Here is a 15858-nt window from a genome sequence, read left to right on the forward strand (position 1 = left end):
AAGCCGGGATACCCTACCTAAGGATGCCTTGGAATCATCTCTGACAAACATGATGCCTATATGCAATTATGTCATGTATGATCATAGTCATATACTCCCTCCGTCCACGAATAAGTGTGCATATAGAAATTTTAGGATATAAGTAAAAAATGCATTGAGAAGGTGCAAACCACCATCTCTTTCATCTTTAATTACCCCACCCCCAATGAGCTAAAAACTGAGGAGACCATGTGTTGAATGTTATTGGTCTTAGCTACCGTGTGATGAGAGAGAAGCATTTTCTTTGACTTTAAAATGCACTGAGAAGATAGAAGTACACTCTTTTATGGACAAATTTAGAATGCCAAACGCACACTTATTCGTGGACGGAGGGAATTAATCGACACACAACTATAATTTGGTCACCATGTCATGTTATTTATTATGGAGAGATGTCACTAGTGATACTAAGGATCCCGGTCCATTCATCCATATTGCCCTCTCTCTTTTGCGGTTGCATCAACCTCTGTCAAAGCACTTTCGTTTCTGTTTATAATCTGAAGTTTTATTTATTTTATTGCAATTATCACCTCCCAACACAAGTTGTATTATCTCCTTCCGTTTGGTGGATTTTTATGAGATAGTGTTTCAGGCTGGCATCGCTGCGGACCTGCCGTCGTGAATCAGATTACTGAGACTGATTGCCGTTTCCTCTGCCTGTAGGCCGGACTTCACTGCTTTCGTGAATCAGATTATTCAAGACTAAGAGAGAGCGAGCTTGCCGCTTCCTCTGTAGGTGAGAACCAGATTCGTTATTTCACTTTTTCTCTACGATTCCGCATCCGGCCGGTGCTACTGAATATGGAATCTGGTTAAACGTCAACTGGCTAGCACTATACCTTTCAAAGAGCTCAGACGTCTTTACATGGAACGAAATTTGCTTACTGGAAATCTTCCTGAATCAGTTGGAAATCTTTCCAACTTGTTTGTCTTAAGCTTGTCTCAGAACAAACTTTCCGGATCAATTCCACTTTCTGTCGGTAAACTGAGTCAACTGAGTGAGCTCTATTTACAGGAAAATAATTTTAGTGGCCCTATCCCAGGAGCTTTAGCAGGCAGCAAGAAGTTAGAAAAACTAAACCTCTCTTATAACAGCTTTGGTGGGAGAATACCAAAGGAGTTGTTTTCTCTTCCCTCCCTTTCCCAGGGATTGGACTTGTCCCACAACCAACTCTTTGGACAGATACCTCCGGAGATTGGCAGCCTGAAAAATCTTGGGCCACTGAATATTTCCCATAATCAACTGTCTGGACAAATACCCCCCACTCTAGGTCAGTGCGTCCATCTGGAGTCCCTCCACATGGAGGGTAACCTCTTTCATGGGAAAATCCCTCACTCCTTCATAAGTTTGGGAGGCATCATTGAGATGGATCTATCTCAAAACAACTTATCAGGTGAAATCCCTGACATCTTTAAGTTCTTTAAGTCTATGAAGCTTCTCAATTTGTCCTTCAACAATCTCGAGGGTCCTGTACCAGCAGATGGAATATTTCAGAATGGAAGAAAGGTTTTTATTCAAGGGAACATGAAGTTATGTACCAGCACGCCATTGCTACGGGTGCCATTTTGCAATGCAGAGGCATCCAAACAATGGAATAGCTCCAGCATTCTCAAGATAGTAGGATTTACAGTTCTTTCTTTGGTCCTGTTATCATGCTTTGCAACCATTATTTTGAAGAAGAAAAATAACTTCAAACAAGCAGCTCATCCATCCTGCAAAGAGTTGAAGAAGTTCACATATGCTAATTTAATGAGGGCAACAAATGGTTTCTCATCAGATAACTTGATCGGTTCAGGAAAATATGGGTCTGTGTACAGAGGTAGAATTGAATCTGAAGAACATGAAGTTGCCATCAAAGTTTTCAAACTCAATCAACTCAGAGCACCAAAAAGCTTCATTGCTGAGTGTGAAGCATTGAGAAATACTCGTCACAGGAATCTTATAAGGGTGATTACTGCATGCTCAACCATTGATCCAACAGGACATGATTTCAAAGCTATTGTTCTTGAATATAGTGTTAACGGCGACCTGGGAAGTTGGCTCCATCCAACAGTCCATGAGGATGGTCAGAGAAGGCCATTGAGTTTTGGTACAAGAATAGTAATAGCAGTGGATTTCGGGTTGGCTAAGTTCCTGCATAGTTACACTTCTTCGGACATTCATACTTCTACAAGCTTAGTGGGGCCAAGAGGATCAGTTGGATACATTGCCCCAGGTAATATTTTCTAAATAGAAGATGCTTTGTTTTTAATTAAAAAGAATGCAAGTTGTGTTAATTGATTGTTTGAATGACTTACGCATACTGCAGAATATGGATTTGGGAGCAAAATCTCCACTGAGGGCGATGTATTTAGCTATGGAGTCATCATCTTAGAAATGCTAACAGGAAAGCGTCCAACCAATGAGATGTTTAAAGATGGCCTGACCCTTTACAAATTTTTTGAAAAACCATTTCCTCAAAAGATTGAGGAGATTCTAGACCCTAGAATAGTTCCAGGTTATAGAGATGAAGGTGAAGATGCAGGCGGTGATTTAGACTGGGAAACTCAGCCAATGGTTGCAATGAACTGCATCATAAAGCTCATTGAGCTTGGGTTGTTGTGCTCTGCGGAGACACCTAAAGATCGGCCAACTATACAGCACATATACAACGAAGTTATCACAATCAAAGAATCATTTTCAGCATTGCAGAGCTGAGGAAAAGGAAAAATGCATACGATGCCTTGAAGAAGACTAGTTTACGTTTCCTGACTAAAAGTACTTCTTTTGTCCAAAAGGAAAAGTCTCTTGTGAAGCTTTTCCTAGCCTGCCCCTCCCTTGTATCTTGTGATTTTTCTTTTACTTTGCCACACCGAACCGGCACCACTGTAAACCCTACCTATCTTAATAATACTCCCTCCATCCCAAAATATAGTGTGCCCGCGCTTCCCGAGGTCGAACTTTGACCATAAATTTAACGAACGAGACCGATTGCGGCGGGAGAAAAAGTTACATAATTAAAAACTTCTTTTGAATACGAATTCACTGATATAACTTTTGCTCCCACCGCAATCGGTCTTGATAGTTAAATTTACGGTCAAAGTTGAAGCATGAGGATAGAGGAAGCACTACATTGTGGAATGGAGGGAGTATAATGAAGCAGGCCAGCTGCATTCGTCCAATTTTTTTTTTATTGTGTATGCAAACTTGAACCAACCTAGCTATATGGGCTGGTTAACCTCCTAACATTCCTAAACCAGGCTGAATCACACCCTAAGGTCGTTTGGCAGGGCTGTGTTAACGGGGTGGATTCAACACAACGTGGGTTTGATGGATTTCCAAGTTTGTACTGTACATACAACATAACCTCATTTTCACTGACCTGGATGGATGTTCAAAGGGGCAGTGGCTGCTCTGAAACCTTTGGTCGAACAGGTGGTGGGCGTTCATGCCCATCCAGGGCGCCGCTCGCCGTTGGACCTACCGGCAAGCACACCGTTGGTGGAGGGCGCGAGCGCCTGGTAGGCCACCGGTCTTTCTCACGGTCCGCGCCCAACCATCCTGCATCTAGAAGCATCCTCGAAATCGGGTTCAAGGCCAGGACTCAGGATTGAAGACAGCAAGAGGGTAGTAAGTAGTAGTAACATGCTGCGAAAGCAACTACTACTACGTTACGTGAATGTTACAAACGGAAGAAATTTCAGGCTGGTTGCTTGGCCACTGGCGGACTAAAACCTCGAGTGACAAATAAGTAGTAGTACGTACTCCTGTGTCCGAAAATACGGCTAGATACATTTTCTTTTGTCCATTTTGATGGCAAGTATTTCCGGACAGGGGAGTATGTCAGCACGCATATCTAGATACATGTATGGCCAGTCTCGGTTGGGACGAGTCCATCCATGCCTAGCATAGCAAGGAACAACATGCTACGTACTACAAGTGGATCGGACCGACGACTGACTCCAAGAAATTCATTCAAGTCGTATCAATCCCAGAGCAGAGCACGCGCTCATGGACGATGGATGTCAACGCCCCATTTCCCATCGAAACGTATGTTGACTGCACGCAGTCTATGTTCTTTTTCCTCCGAAAAGAACTGCACACATGTGTACTGCTTAAGAGCAATTGGGCAAAGATCAATAACGTACGCACACTCTATAAAGAAATATAAAAGTGTTTCCTAAAGATCTAAACGCTCTTATATTTCTTTACGCAAGTTGTACGTACATCATACCTCTCAAAACGAAAATCTAACGCACACCTTTATTTGTTGAAGTGGATTGGAACGGTACAAAGATCAATAATATGACAGCACTGAGATTACATGTCCACAGAGGTAACACGGCAGTAACCGCAGCAAGCATTTGCTCGTAGCACCTGAACAGTTGGCAATAATTCAATATTCTTCCGGAAGAGGAGGGCTTCTGCAGTTCGTACGGTGGGTGGCTGATCAAGGAGTACACGTTGAAGTGCCGTAGGCGAACTCTGATGACTTGCCGGTGTCTTTTTTTTCTTTTTCTTTTTTGAACCTTGAGGAATGTGGGAAAGGCTCCCACTGACTTTGTATTATTAGCTGTTAGAGAGTCTTCTTGCCGGGGTCTTTAGCGTCTATATCCATAGTTCCAGGAGGTTGGCGTGGCGGACCATCGCGGGTAGATTCGCGCGGACCTTTAGGAACTGCAAGATCAGGATCTTCGCAAACTTTCTGATCAGGATGTGTTTCCGGAGAAGGCTCGCAAGTCACAGGAACTCGATGTTTAGAAATCACAATTGAGTGCGTCAGCAGCAAGTTACCTGGAGCGGCTGGAGGCTGAACGGCAGGATCAGCAGCCGGAGTGGCAGTTCCTGGAGCCGCAGGCGGAACGGCGGCGGAGGAGGAGAAGAAAGAGCTCCGATGTGGCTTCCTGTGCGACATGAGCAGCAGCAGGGAGCGCAGAGACAGAGACGAGCGTGGAGCAAGTGCCATCCCCATCCCCGTTAGCCAGGCAAAGGAATGGAGACCGAGACAGAGTCTGTAGTGGTTGCGTCGAAATGAAGTCGATCTGTGATATGGCTGCCTTCGAACCAGCCGCTTGCAGGGGGTTTTATGCATTTGGAGATCAGAAATGTTGTAGGTCAACGAGGCGCCTAGAGCTACCTCTCCCAATGATTCCTCCATTAACTAATGCATGACCATCAAAGGTAGGAAAGTAAATGACAGAAAAAGGGGAAGATGTGCGTTCATACTTCAGCCAGCTACCATGCCGTTCTGACTAAGTTGCCTGTATGGGTGTTCATGCATTCCGATATCAGGAATGTCAAATCTCGCCGAGGTATATTCCCGGGCGGCGTGCGCGACGACTTCAAGAGCTACATGTTCATTATTCATCAAGAGAAAGCGTGCGTCCACACTGTACCTCAAGCTGCTGTTGGAGGGTGGCTGGGACAATTGCAATGTAAGCAGAGGTTGGAGGCATCGTCCTGCCGGGCTGTCCCTGTCTGAGAAATGAAAGGTCAAATCTGTTAGCGTCCAAATGCATGCACACAATATTAGCAATATTCTACAAGCCAAAATCTGGTCCAAAAGCATGTGGTCATGTATCATCCCAGTTCCCACCGTATCGATCGTTGACCGTGAAGTTGCTGTCTAGAGGGCTTAGCTACTATCCCTCTCCATAGTTGAGTGCTTAAACATCCTCTTACAAATCAGAGCTTTCATCCACATACTCCTGCAAACAATAACAATGGCGTCTTCGGGTGTCTTGTTTCCAGGTTTTGTTTGGTTTCTATGCCTCTTTGCCTTCTTTTGCTGCCTGACATTAGCCACCTGCGGTGAAACCGAAAATGATAGACAATCCCTCCTTTGTTTCAAGTCCTGGCTCTCGGGTCCAGCAGGAGTTTTAGCTTCATGGAGCAACACGTCCCTCGACGTTTGCGAGTGGCATGGGATCACCTGCAGCATGGTGTCCCCTCGTCGTGTGATTGCGCTGGACCTCCAGTCAGGAGGCATCTCAGGCTCCATACCACCTTGCATTGCCAACCTGACCTCTCTTACAAGGCTGCAACTGTCAAATAATAGCTTGAGTGGTGGCATACCATCAGAGCTTGGCCTCCTGAGCGGGCTCCGCGACCTCAACCTCAGCATGAACACTTTGGAAGGTAACATCCCGCCTGAACTCTCTGCATGTTCGCAACTCCAAATCCTTGGTTTGTGGAACAATTCCCTCCACGGAGACATCCCACCTAGCCTTAGCCAATGCAAACATCTTCAAGAGATTAACCTTCGCAACAATAACCTGCAAGGAAGCATCCCTTCTGCTTTTGGAAATCTCCCTAAGCTGCGCATACTAGTTCTCGCTAGCACTGGACTTATCGGCAACATACCTCCGTCTTTAGGCAGCAGCCCTCATCTCACATATGTCGATCTTGGGAACAATGCTCTCTTAGGGGTCATCCCAGAGTTCCTAGCAAACAGTTCATCTCTTCAAGTACTTAGACTCATGAAAAATAATTTTACTGGAAAACTCCCAAGTGCTCTCTTCACCACTTCTTCACTTATTGCTATTTGCCTCCAACAGAACAGTTTTGTTGGTTCAATACCTTATGTTACTGCCACATCTCCCCCAATTAAATATCTCTACTTAAGGAAGAACCATCTTTCAGGAATAATACCTTCCTCACTAGGTAACCTGTCCTCCCTGGTTCATCTTCGCCTTGCAGAAAATCAGTTAGTTGGGAGCATCCCAGAGAGCTTAGGTTATATTCCTACACTAGAGACATTGACCTTGGACATAAACAACTTATCTGGGCCAGTCCCATTGTCTTTATTCAACATGTCATCCCTCACAGTTCTTGCCATCGCAAAAAACTCTCTTGTCGGAAAATTACCCTTCGACATCGGCCACACGCTTCCAAATATTCGGAGATTAATACTATCAGAGAACAGTTTTGATGGGCCAATCCCAGCCTCTCTTCTCAAAGCTTACAGCTTACGCATGCTTCACCTGGATAATAATAGGTTTACTGGATTCATACCATTCTTCGGTTCACTGCAAAATTTAGAGAAACTTGATCTGGGGCACAACAAGCTAGAAGCAGGTGATTGGGGCTTTGTCTCTTCACTATCAAATTGCTCCAGGTTGAGTATGCTGGGGCTGGATGGAAACAACCTCCAAGGGAAATTACCAAGTTCTATTGGCAATCTTTCCAATAGTCTTGAGTCATTGTGGCTAAATAGCAACCAAATTTACGGGCCTATACCACCAGAGATTGGCAACCTCAAGAGCCTCAATAATTTGTACATGGGTAACAATCTTCTCACTGGAAATATACCACCAACACTTGGGAAACTGCACAGAATGGTCTATCTATCCTTTGCAGAAAACCGGCTTTCCGGGCAGATTCCAGATACTATTGGCAATCTTGTCCAGCTGAGTATGCTGAAATTGGATTGGAACAACTTTAGTGGAAGGATACCAGCAAGTATAGCACATTGCACTCAACTCAGTATACTCAACCTTGCTCACAACTCACTAGTTGGGAGTATACCAAGCAAAATCTTCAAAATCTCTACACTTACTGAAGAGTTGGACTTGTCACACAATTACTTGTCTGGAGAAATGCCTGACGTCGGCAATCTGATTCATCTTAAGAAAATGAACATGTCAAATAACAGGCTGTCTGGCGACATACCATCAACTCTCGGCCAGTGTGTGGATCTGGAGTATCTTGAGATGCAAAGCAACTTCTTTATAGGAAGCATTCCACAGTCTTTTGCCAGATTATCCAACATAAAAAATATGGATATTTCTCAGAACAATTTGTCCGGAGAAATACCAGAGCCTCTCAAATCCTTGAAACACCTCCAATACCTCAATTTATCCTTCAACCAGTTTCATGGACCAATTCCGAGAGGTGGTGTTTTTGACATTGCTGGTGCAGTATCAATTGAAAGAAATTATCATCTGTGTACAAGCATTCCAACAGGAGGTATGTCCCTTTGCTCTGCACTGGTTGACAAGAAAAGAAAACACAAGTCATTGGTTCTTGTCCTAGAGATTGTGTTGCCCATTGTTGGTGTCACTATGATCATTATGTCATGTATTGTGATAATTTATCGGAAGAAGAAAATGCAAGCCAATCTCCATTTGCAACATGTCAATGAGCACACAAAAAAGATATCATATGAAGACATTGTAAAGGCGACAGATAGATTCTCTTCTGCAAACTTAATTGGTTCTGGATCATTTGGAAGGGTTTATAAGGGCAGTCTCCAGTTTCAAGAAGATCAAGTTGCCATCAAGATTTTTGACCTTGACATTTATGGAGCACATAGGAGCTTCGTATCAGAGTGTGAAGCCCTTCGTAATGTGCGCCATCGAAATCTTGTAAAAATCATTACTTCATGCTCTTCAGTGGATCATACTGGGGCAGATTTCAAGGCCCTAGTGTTCCCATACATGCCAAATGGTAACCTAGAAATGTGGCTACACCCGATGGATCATGAACATGGTGAAACAAATACTCTGTCATTAAGCCAAAGGATTAATGTAGCCTTGGATGTAGCATTTGCTTTGGATTATCTTCACAACCAGTGTGCATCTCCAATTATACATTGCGACTTGAAGCCAAGCAATATTCTTTTGGGTCTTGATATGGTTGCATACGTCACCGATTTCGGCCTAGCAAGATTTCTGTTCAGCGCACCAAATGCACATCAAGACAGTTCAATAAGTGTCTGCCACCTAAAAGGATCCATAGGATACATTCCACCAGGTTTGATAAGCTTATTCTCAAAAGAAATTAGTTTTATTTATAGAGTTGTCCAAATAATGATTATCCTCTAATTTTATTGTGTTCGCAAATGTAAATGCAGAGTATGGCATGAGCCAACAGATATCAACTAAGGGTGATGTCTACAGTTTTGGAGTGCTTCTGTTACAATTGATAACAGGGTGCAGTCCAACTGGTGAAAAATTTAGTAATGGTATAAGCCTTCATGAATTTGTTGATAGAGCATTTACAAAGAACATTCATGAGGTCGTTGATCCCACAATACTACAAGATGACAGGAATGCAGGCGACCTGATGAAGAATTGTGTTATCCCACTGATTATAATCGGCCTCTCTTGCTCCACGACATCACCAAAAGACCGGCCGGATATGGGTCAAGTTTCTACTGAGATCCTTAGAATCAAGCACGCGGCCTCACACATGTATGCCAGGTGAAGCAAAGATTTGGACGACGGAAACTTGCGCCAGAAGCGCATCTAAAGAAGAAAAGTGATGTAACTACCTAATGGTGTTTTCCTTTTAGGATTCAGTTACTGGCATTTCCGAACAGTAATATTCTCTTGCTGCAATAGCATTTCATGTAATTTTTCTTTTAGTTTTATTGAGTCGTAACTCTGTAAGCACCATCCAAGGGATTATTAAGGCTCAAATGTCCAATCAGATTGATTTACAATGTTTTTAGAAGGTGATTTCGGATCCGAATGAGAATGCACATGAATGCAAATGCTGGTCCTATGGGAGATTTGGCAGGAAAGGAACAAGTGCACTTTCAGGGACAAGATCGCCTCCGCACACGAGGTTGTCGCCGCAATCAATGGAGCTATGGCGCCTAGCCGGAGCTAAATTTGTTGAGACCCCTTTGGGAATCCTCCATGAGAGACTGTTAATTCTCTGGCAGCCAATAGGGCTGTAGTTTTCTTTATTTTCAGTTCCTTTCATTTTCATCCATGATCTTAGGATTCCCACGATTTTATCTTCCGTTGCTTCCTGCTAATCGCCAATCAAAGCCAGCAATTTGCTGGATCTTTCAAAAAAAGGTCTGCACATGAAATCAACAAGAAAATAAAATCCCCTACAGAGTAACTCGAACTGAGTCGAGATTCTCAAGACCCCAGCCTATTTCGCCCAATCCCCGTGGAAGATCACCCCAGATCAAGCAGACAGACATGGCGCTTGTACCTGTTCGCCGGAGAACCTAGCGGTGGCGCTGCTTCGCCCCGACTGCCGCCGGGGCCCGCTGGTGCTGCCGCTGCTTGGGCCCCGCCACGCATTGGCCCTGTCCTCGCAAGCCTGCAGGCTCCGCCGTCGTCGAAGCTCGGGCCGCCTGCAGCGTGGTCGTGCCAGCACCGGGGCTCACCCTGTTGTCTCACGGGCGAAACAGCTGTGTGTTGATTTCTACGCATACGATAGTTGTACGATGACCGATTCATCCATGTGCTGCACTTCGGTGCTTTGCGTGGAAGATGTCACACGTGTGGCATATCCGTCGGGTGATCGTGTTCAGAAAACAGCTCACATGTTTGGGTGTAGTAATGACGGCTCACATGACCCACAACTATTCATTTTGATCCTGTGAGCGTGAATGCCTGTGTAATCAACTTTAGTTGTCATGTGTAATTAACTGTAGTTGTCACGTCTGCTATGCTCATGTGTCATTAAATATATTTGTCATGTGTAACTAATTGGAGTTGCCACATGTAGCCAAATCATAATTGCCATGTGTGATTAACTAGTTGCCACATATATCTGTAGTTGTTGAGTGTGGTTAAATCATAGTTGTCATGTATGGTGAATCATAATTGTCATGTGTGATTAACTAGTCGTCACTATATATAAACAACTGTAGTTGACATATATCACCGTGTGAGCATCGTGTGGACGAAGAGCAGTTTAGCCCACACGTTTGGGCAAGCGTTCTGTTGAAAATATTAGCACTTTTCCGATTAGACTTATCCACGAGTAAACAGTAAGCATGGCATAAAAGGTATGCATCTCATAGCGATACATAAGCATACTAGCACGTACAGAACATAGAATCGAACCTTCTATGAGCAGCACATATACGGCTAACATAAGTAGTGGTAAACGAGGGATGAACAGATCATACCCTCCGGTTGACCAGGCCAACGCAGCGGCGGCAGCAGCAGCCTCGGCGTCGTCCGTGGCCTTCTTCTTAGCGGCGGCGGCGTCGGTCATGGTGTCGATGCAGAGAAAGTAGTGGAAAGCAGAGGCGAACGGAGTTGGGGACGGATCGGGAGCAGTCGCGTCGAGACGCTCCCCAAAAACCTTATTGCCGTTCTTCTGGGCAGGATCTCGAATGACAGGGTTCCGGAGGCACCTGCTCTCCCGACCAGCCGTGCACGCGGGCGCCGGGATGGGATTGCCGGAGGCAACACAGAGTGAGAAACAGTAGATGACGGCTAGGTCACGCGAGAGGGAGTTAGTGAACCGAACTAGGTTACTTCACTGGCCAGAGCCTTCTTATATGGTCCGTAAGGAAGAAAGTCGTGGGCCTTGTCGAGGCCCATGACCGAGTCGGCCCACTCCCGGCAAGGGAGTCACTGTTCCCGCCAAGGGTCGCACTCCCGGCAAGGGAGTCGATGAATCCCGGCAACGCAAGTCAGCCCACAATTCAACGTATTGGACAGTGGCCCACATGTTAGCGACTCGTTAATTAATCCCTGATTGATTAATTCATTCCTAAGAGGCAAAAACAAGCTTCAGCTCGGCTCAATCCCGCAACCCGCAACCCGCGGCGCGCGCACCGTGACGAAGCATGGCGTGGCGGGCGGCGAGGAGGAGGAGCGCGCGTGTACCAGTCCTCTTGCCAAGCTCCGAATGGCAAGTGGTAGAGCAGCCCTTATAAAGTGGCCTCAACTCTCCTCAAATAGCAAGGTGGGACTAAACTTTCCACCACCTGCCATCTCATACATGGGCCTTAACATTAACCAGGGATTAGTGTCTTATATGGGCCTAAGCCCATCCATAATTGTGATGTCCGGATATTTAAGCTACAGTAAAACCCTCCTAATAATGCCATGTCATCTTTGATTACTATTGCTAAACTTTCGTTAGTTCAAACCGATTCAAAATCAATTCAAAAAAATGGCAAACAACAAAAGTTTTTAAAAGCTGAAACAAAAATGTTCAGTGGTTGCCGAATATTACGAGGGTAATTATAGTGCAGCAAACATATTTTTTGAAAATGCCTAAATGATTTAAAATGGAATAAAACAGAAAAGTAAATAAGTAAAAGAAAAGAAAATACAAAATAGAAAACAAAAAAAAGAACTCCCCCCCACTGGGCTCTGGCCCAGCAGGCCACAGCCCCACTGGGCCAACACCCCAGGCCCAGCCGGTCGGCCCCCCATCCTCTCCATAACCCCCCCGAGACCCTAGTCTTTTCCCCTGTCGCCCCACTCGCCCCACGACTCCCTCTCGTTCCCCTCCTCCTCTCTCGTTGGATCTGGATCGGGAGGGCTCGATCCCGTCCCCGACGCCGCCGCCCGGATCAAACCCCGTCGTCACCGCCGCCCGGAGCTCCCCCGCCGGCCTGCCTCCCTGCCAGACGTTGTCTCCGACCTCCTCTTCAACCCCCGCTGCCCGAACCCCTACGCCCCCCGTGAGCTCCCTCTCTGCCTTCTCCTTCCCGTAGTCGTTGCGGTCATCGCCGTGCGCTCGCGCTCCGCCATGCCGTGACTTCGCTCACCGCAGCCCCGCTCCTCCTCCGTGTGCGCGCTCGCGCTCACCACGGGCAGACCACGTCGCCCGCACTTCCCGCGCTCGCGGCCTCCTCCCCTGCACGCGCCTGGACCGCCCCCCTGCGCTCCCTTCCGCGGCACCGAACGCCCGCGCCCACGGCCACACGCGCACACGCACGCGCTCGCCCGCAGCCTGCCGCTCGCCCTGCTCTGGCCTTCCGCGCGCGCGCGTGTCGTAGCGGCGCCGCCCGCTGCAGCCAGTCACTGCGCCCGCCTCCCCTGCTTCTTGTCCCACCGCAGCACTGCTTGCCGCGCTGCGCTGCCGCTGAGCTGCTGCTAGTGCAGCTCCGCTCCCCCACCCCGCGCCTCCTCCTCCCAACGCCGCATGCTGCCGCACCACCCTGCCTTCGCTCCGCTGCCGTTCTGGCCGCGCCTGGCCGTTCCCTTGCTCCGCCCCGCCCTCGCCGTCCTCCTCGTGCCCCGCGCCCACTCCGGCGACCGCCCGCGCCGCGCCGTCGACCACGCGCCCGGCGCCGGCGCCCCTCTGCGCCCGCTCGACCCTCTCCTGGGTCGGGCGCCCGCAACGGCCAGCGCCCGCACCCGCAGCAACCGCAGTGCCCGCTAACCCACTAAGGCCCCAGGGGCCTATGACATGGGGGCCCCACGCCCCACGCCCCACGCCCCACAAAACGTTTACAAAAAAATAAAAAATAAAAAATAAAAATAAAATTAATTAATTAATTAAAGAATTAATTAACTTAATTAATTTTGATTAATTAAACTAATCAACTAATTAAACTGTTAATTAATTAATTAATTAATCAGTCAATGACAGTGGGGCCCACCCATAATTAATTCTAATTAGATTAATTAAATTTGGATAATTAACATGTGTCTCTGACCAGTGGGACCCACTGGTCAGGTTGACCAGTCAACCCCCGTTGACTGCTGACGTCAGCATGACATATAAATCCATTTTTGAATTAATTTAAATAATTAATTAAATTCCAAAAATTAATAAAATCTTTAAAAAATCATATCTTTTAATTCGTAACTCGGATTAAATTATTTTCAACATGAAAGTTGCTCAGAACGACGAGACGAATCCGGATACGCAACCCGTTCGTCCGCCACGCATCCCTAGCATAGTGAACACGCAACTTTCCCCCTCCGGCTCCTCTGCCCGAAAACGCGAAACACCGGGGATAATTTCCCGGATGTTCCCCCCTTCACCGGTACCACCTCGTACCGCGTTAGGGCACACCTAGCATCACACTTTGTCATGTCATGCATCGTCATGCATTTGTTTGCATTATATTTATTGTTTCTTCCCCCTCTTCTCTCGCTAGACACCGAGACCGACGCCGCTGCTACCCAGTACGACTACGGTGTTGACGACCCCTCTCTCTTGCTAGAGCAACCAGGCAAGCCCCCCCCCTTGATCACCAGATATCGCCTACTCTTCTCTATACTGCTTGCATTAGAGTAGTGTAGCATGTTACTGCTTTCCGTTAATCCTATCCTGATGCATAGCCTGTCATTGTTGCTACTACTGTTGATACCTTACCTGCAATCCTACATGCTTAGTATAGGTGCTAGTTAATTCATCAGTGGCCCTGCATTCTAGTCCGTCTGCCATGCTATACTATCGGGCCGTGATCACTCGGGAGGTGATCACGGGTATATACTATATGCTTTATACATAATACATGTGATGACTAAAAGACGGGTCGGCTCGTAGGAGTACCCGCGAGTGGATCTTTGTGGCGAAGCGACAGGGCAGGTTGAGACCACCTAGGAGAGAGGTGGGCCTGGCCCTTGTCGGTGTTCGCGGTTATTTCAAGATAACACGTTTAACGAGATTTTGGTATTTGATCTGAGTCTGCCTACTAGCCTATACGCACTAACCATCTACACGGGGACCGTTATGGGCACTCGACGTTGTGGTATCAGCCGAAGCCTTCATGACGTCAGCGACTGAGCGGCGCGCGCCGGATTGGAACGTAAGCCTGCTCTTGTATTAAGGGGGCTAGTTCTGCTTCCGGCCGCCCTCGTAGTGTGCAGGTGTGCAATGGGCGATGGGCCCAGACCCCTGCGCCATAGGATTTAGACCGGCGTGCTGACCTCTCTATTGTGCGGAGGTAGGGCTGCGACGTGTTGATCTTCCGAGGCGGGCATGACCCAGGAAAGTGTGTCCGGCCAAATGGGATAGAGCGTGTTGGGTTATGTGGTGCACCCCTGCAGGGAAGTTAATCTATTCGAATAGCCGTGATCTTCGGTAACAGGACGACTTGGAGTTGTACCCTGACCTTATGACAACTAGAACCGGATACTTAATAAAACACACCCTTCCAAGTGCCATATACAACCGGTGATCGCTCTCTCACAGGGCGACGAGGGGAGGATCATCGGTTAGGATTATGCTATGCGATGTTACTTGGTGAACTTACCATCTACTCTCTTCTCCTGCTGCAAGATGGAGGTTACCAGAAGCGTAGTCTTCGAAAGGACTAGCTATCCCCCTCTTATTCCGGCATTCTGCAGTTCAGTCCACATATGATACCCTTATTCCATTTGATACCAATGCATACATATGTAGTGTAGCTCCTTGCTTGCGAGTACTTTGGATGAGTACTCACGGTTGCTTTGCTCCCTCTTTTCCCCCTTTCTATACCCGATTGCTGCGACCAGACGTTGGAGCCCAGGAGCCAGACGCCACCGTCGATGACGACTACTACTACTCGGGAGGTGCCTACTACTACGTGCAGCCCGCTGACGACGACCAGGAGTAGTTTAGGAGGATCCCAGGCAGGAGGCCTGCGCCTCTTTCGATCTGTATCCCAGTTTGTGCTAGCCTTCTTAAGGCAAACTTGTTTAACTTATGTCTGTACTCAGATATTGTTGCTTCCGCTGACTCGTCTATGATCGAGCTCTTGTATTCGAGCCCTCGAGGCCCCTGGCTTGTAATATGATGCTTGTATGACTTATTTTATTTGTAGAGTTGTGTTGTGATATCTTCCCGTGAGTCCCTGATCTTGATCGTACACGTTTGCGTGTATGATTAGTGTACGATTGAATCGGGGGCGTCACAAGTTGGTATCAGAGCCGACTCCTGTAGGAATCCCCCTTCCACACTCCTTGGCCGAAGTCGAGTCTAGACATTACAAAAACTTTTACTAACATGGCTGTGTGCCTTACGGGCCCACGTCGCCATCTGGGTGGTATTAGGATCTTTTACTCCTCGATCCTTACTCTGGGACTCTGAACTCTCTCCTACTCGGGTTAAACGATTTTACTAACTTTAACATTAGGATCCCGTGACCACGTTCACCCCAAAGTTGGATAAGCCCTAGCTATTCATTAGAG

At 47.0% G+C, this 15858-nt stretch overlaps 3 protein-coding genes across 8 annotated transcripts in view; 2 read left to right on the forward strand and 1 right to left on the reverse strand.

Moving 5' to 3' along the window:
* The window catches only part of LOC123153461 (probable LRR receptor-like serine/threonine-protein kinase At3g47570), an 18722-nt gene extending 15985 nt beyond the window's left edge, over positions 1-2737 (forward strand). The window contains exons 2-4 of the mRNA XM_044572575.1: positions 703-775; positions 888-2255; positions 2349-2737. Coding sequence (XP_044428510.1) covers positions 703-775; positions 888-2255; positions 2349-2737 — 1830 coding nt within the window. The remainder of the gene's footprint in view (positions 1-702; positions 776-887; positions 2256-2348) is intronic.
* Positions 2738-4256: 1519 nt separating this feature from the next.
* On the reverse strand, positions 4257-10258 carry LOC123148082 (uncharacterized). Of its 6 annotated transcripts, none has more exons than XR_006473645.1 (4): positions 9971-10258; positions 5246-8007; positions 4814-5152; positions 4257-4711 (listed from the first exon to the last, which is right to left on the reverse strand). XR_006473645.1 is itself a non-coding variant. In XM_044567438.1 (4 exons), the coding sequence occupies exons 1-4, from the start codon at positions 10219-10221 to the stop codon at positions 4596-4598; spliced, it is 816 nt and encodes a 271-aa protein (XP_044423373.1). In that variant the 5' UTR covers positions 10222-10244; the 3' UTR covers positions 4257-4595. The 6 variants fall into 6 exon arrangements, 2 of the variants coding, with proteins under 2 accessions (XP_044423373.1, XP_044423372.1); XR_006473644.1 differs by having other exon boundaries at positions 4814-5497; positions 5616-8007; positions 9971-10257; XM_044567438.1 differs by having other exon boundaries at positions 4814-5180; positions 5416-5497; positions 9971-10244.
* On the forward strand, positions 5959-9381 carry LOC123148081 (receptor kinase-like protein Xa21). The gene is made up of 2 exons (XM_044567436.1): positions 5959-8773; positions 8874-9381. Exons 1-2 carry the CDS (start codon positions 5959-5961, stop codon positions 9224-9226), a joined length of 3168 nt encoding a protein of 1055 aa, XP_044423371.1. The 3' UTR covers positions 9227-9381.
* Positions 10259-15858: the final 5600 nt, after the last annotated feature.

The sequence above is a fragment of the Triticum aestivum genome, chromosome 7A (genome assembly GCF_018294505.1).
Source record: "Triticum aestivum cultivar Chinese Spring chromosome 7A, IWGSC CS RefSeq v2.1, whole genome shotgun sequence".
Taxonomy (NCBI): Eukaryota; Viridiplantae; Streptophyta; class Magnoliopsida; order Poales; family Poaceae; genus Triticum; species Triticum aestivum.

Bases quoted from the DNA above. Each gene is read 5' to 3' on its own strand.
- LOC123148081 (XM_044567436.1), top strand. From the start codon at position 5,959: ATGGTGTCCCCTCGTCGTGTGATTGCGCTGGACCTCCAGTCAGGAGGC. The intron at 8,774-8,873 runs GTTTGATAAGCT...ATGTAAATGCAG, and splicing joins CATAGGATACATTCCACCAG to AGTATGGCATGAGCCAACAG.
- LOC123148082 (XM_044567437.1), bottom strand. From the start codon at position 10,221: ATGAATCGGTCATCGTACAACTATCGTATGCGTAGAAATCAACACACA. The intron at 5,498-9,970 runs GTACAAGCGCCA...TTCATTTCTCAG, and splicing joins CTAGGTTCTCCGGCGAACAG to ACAGGGACAGCCCGGCAGGA. The intron at 5,181-5,415 runs GTACAGTGTGGA...GTCATGCATTAG, and splicing joins CCCTCCAACAGCAGCTTGAG to TTAATGGAGGAATCATTGGG.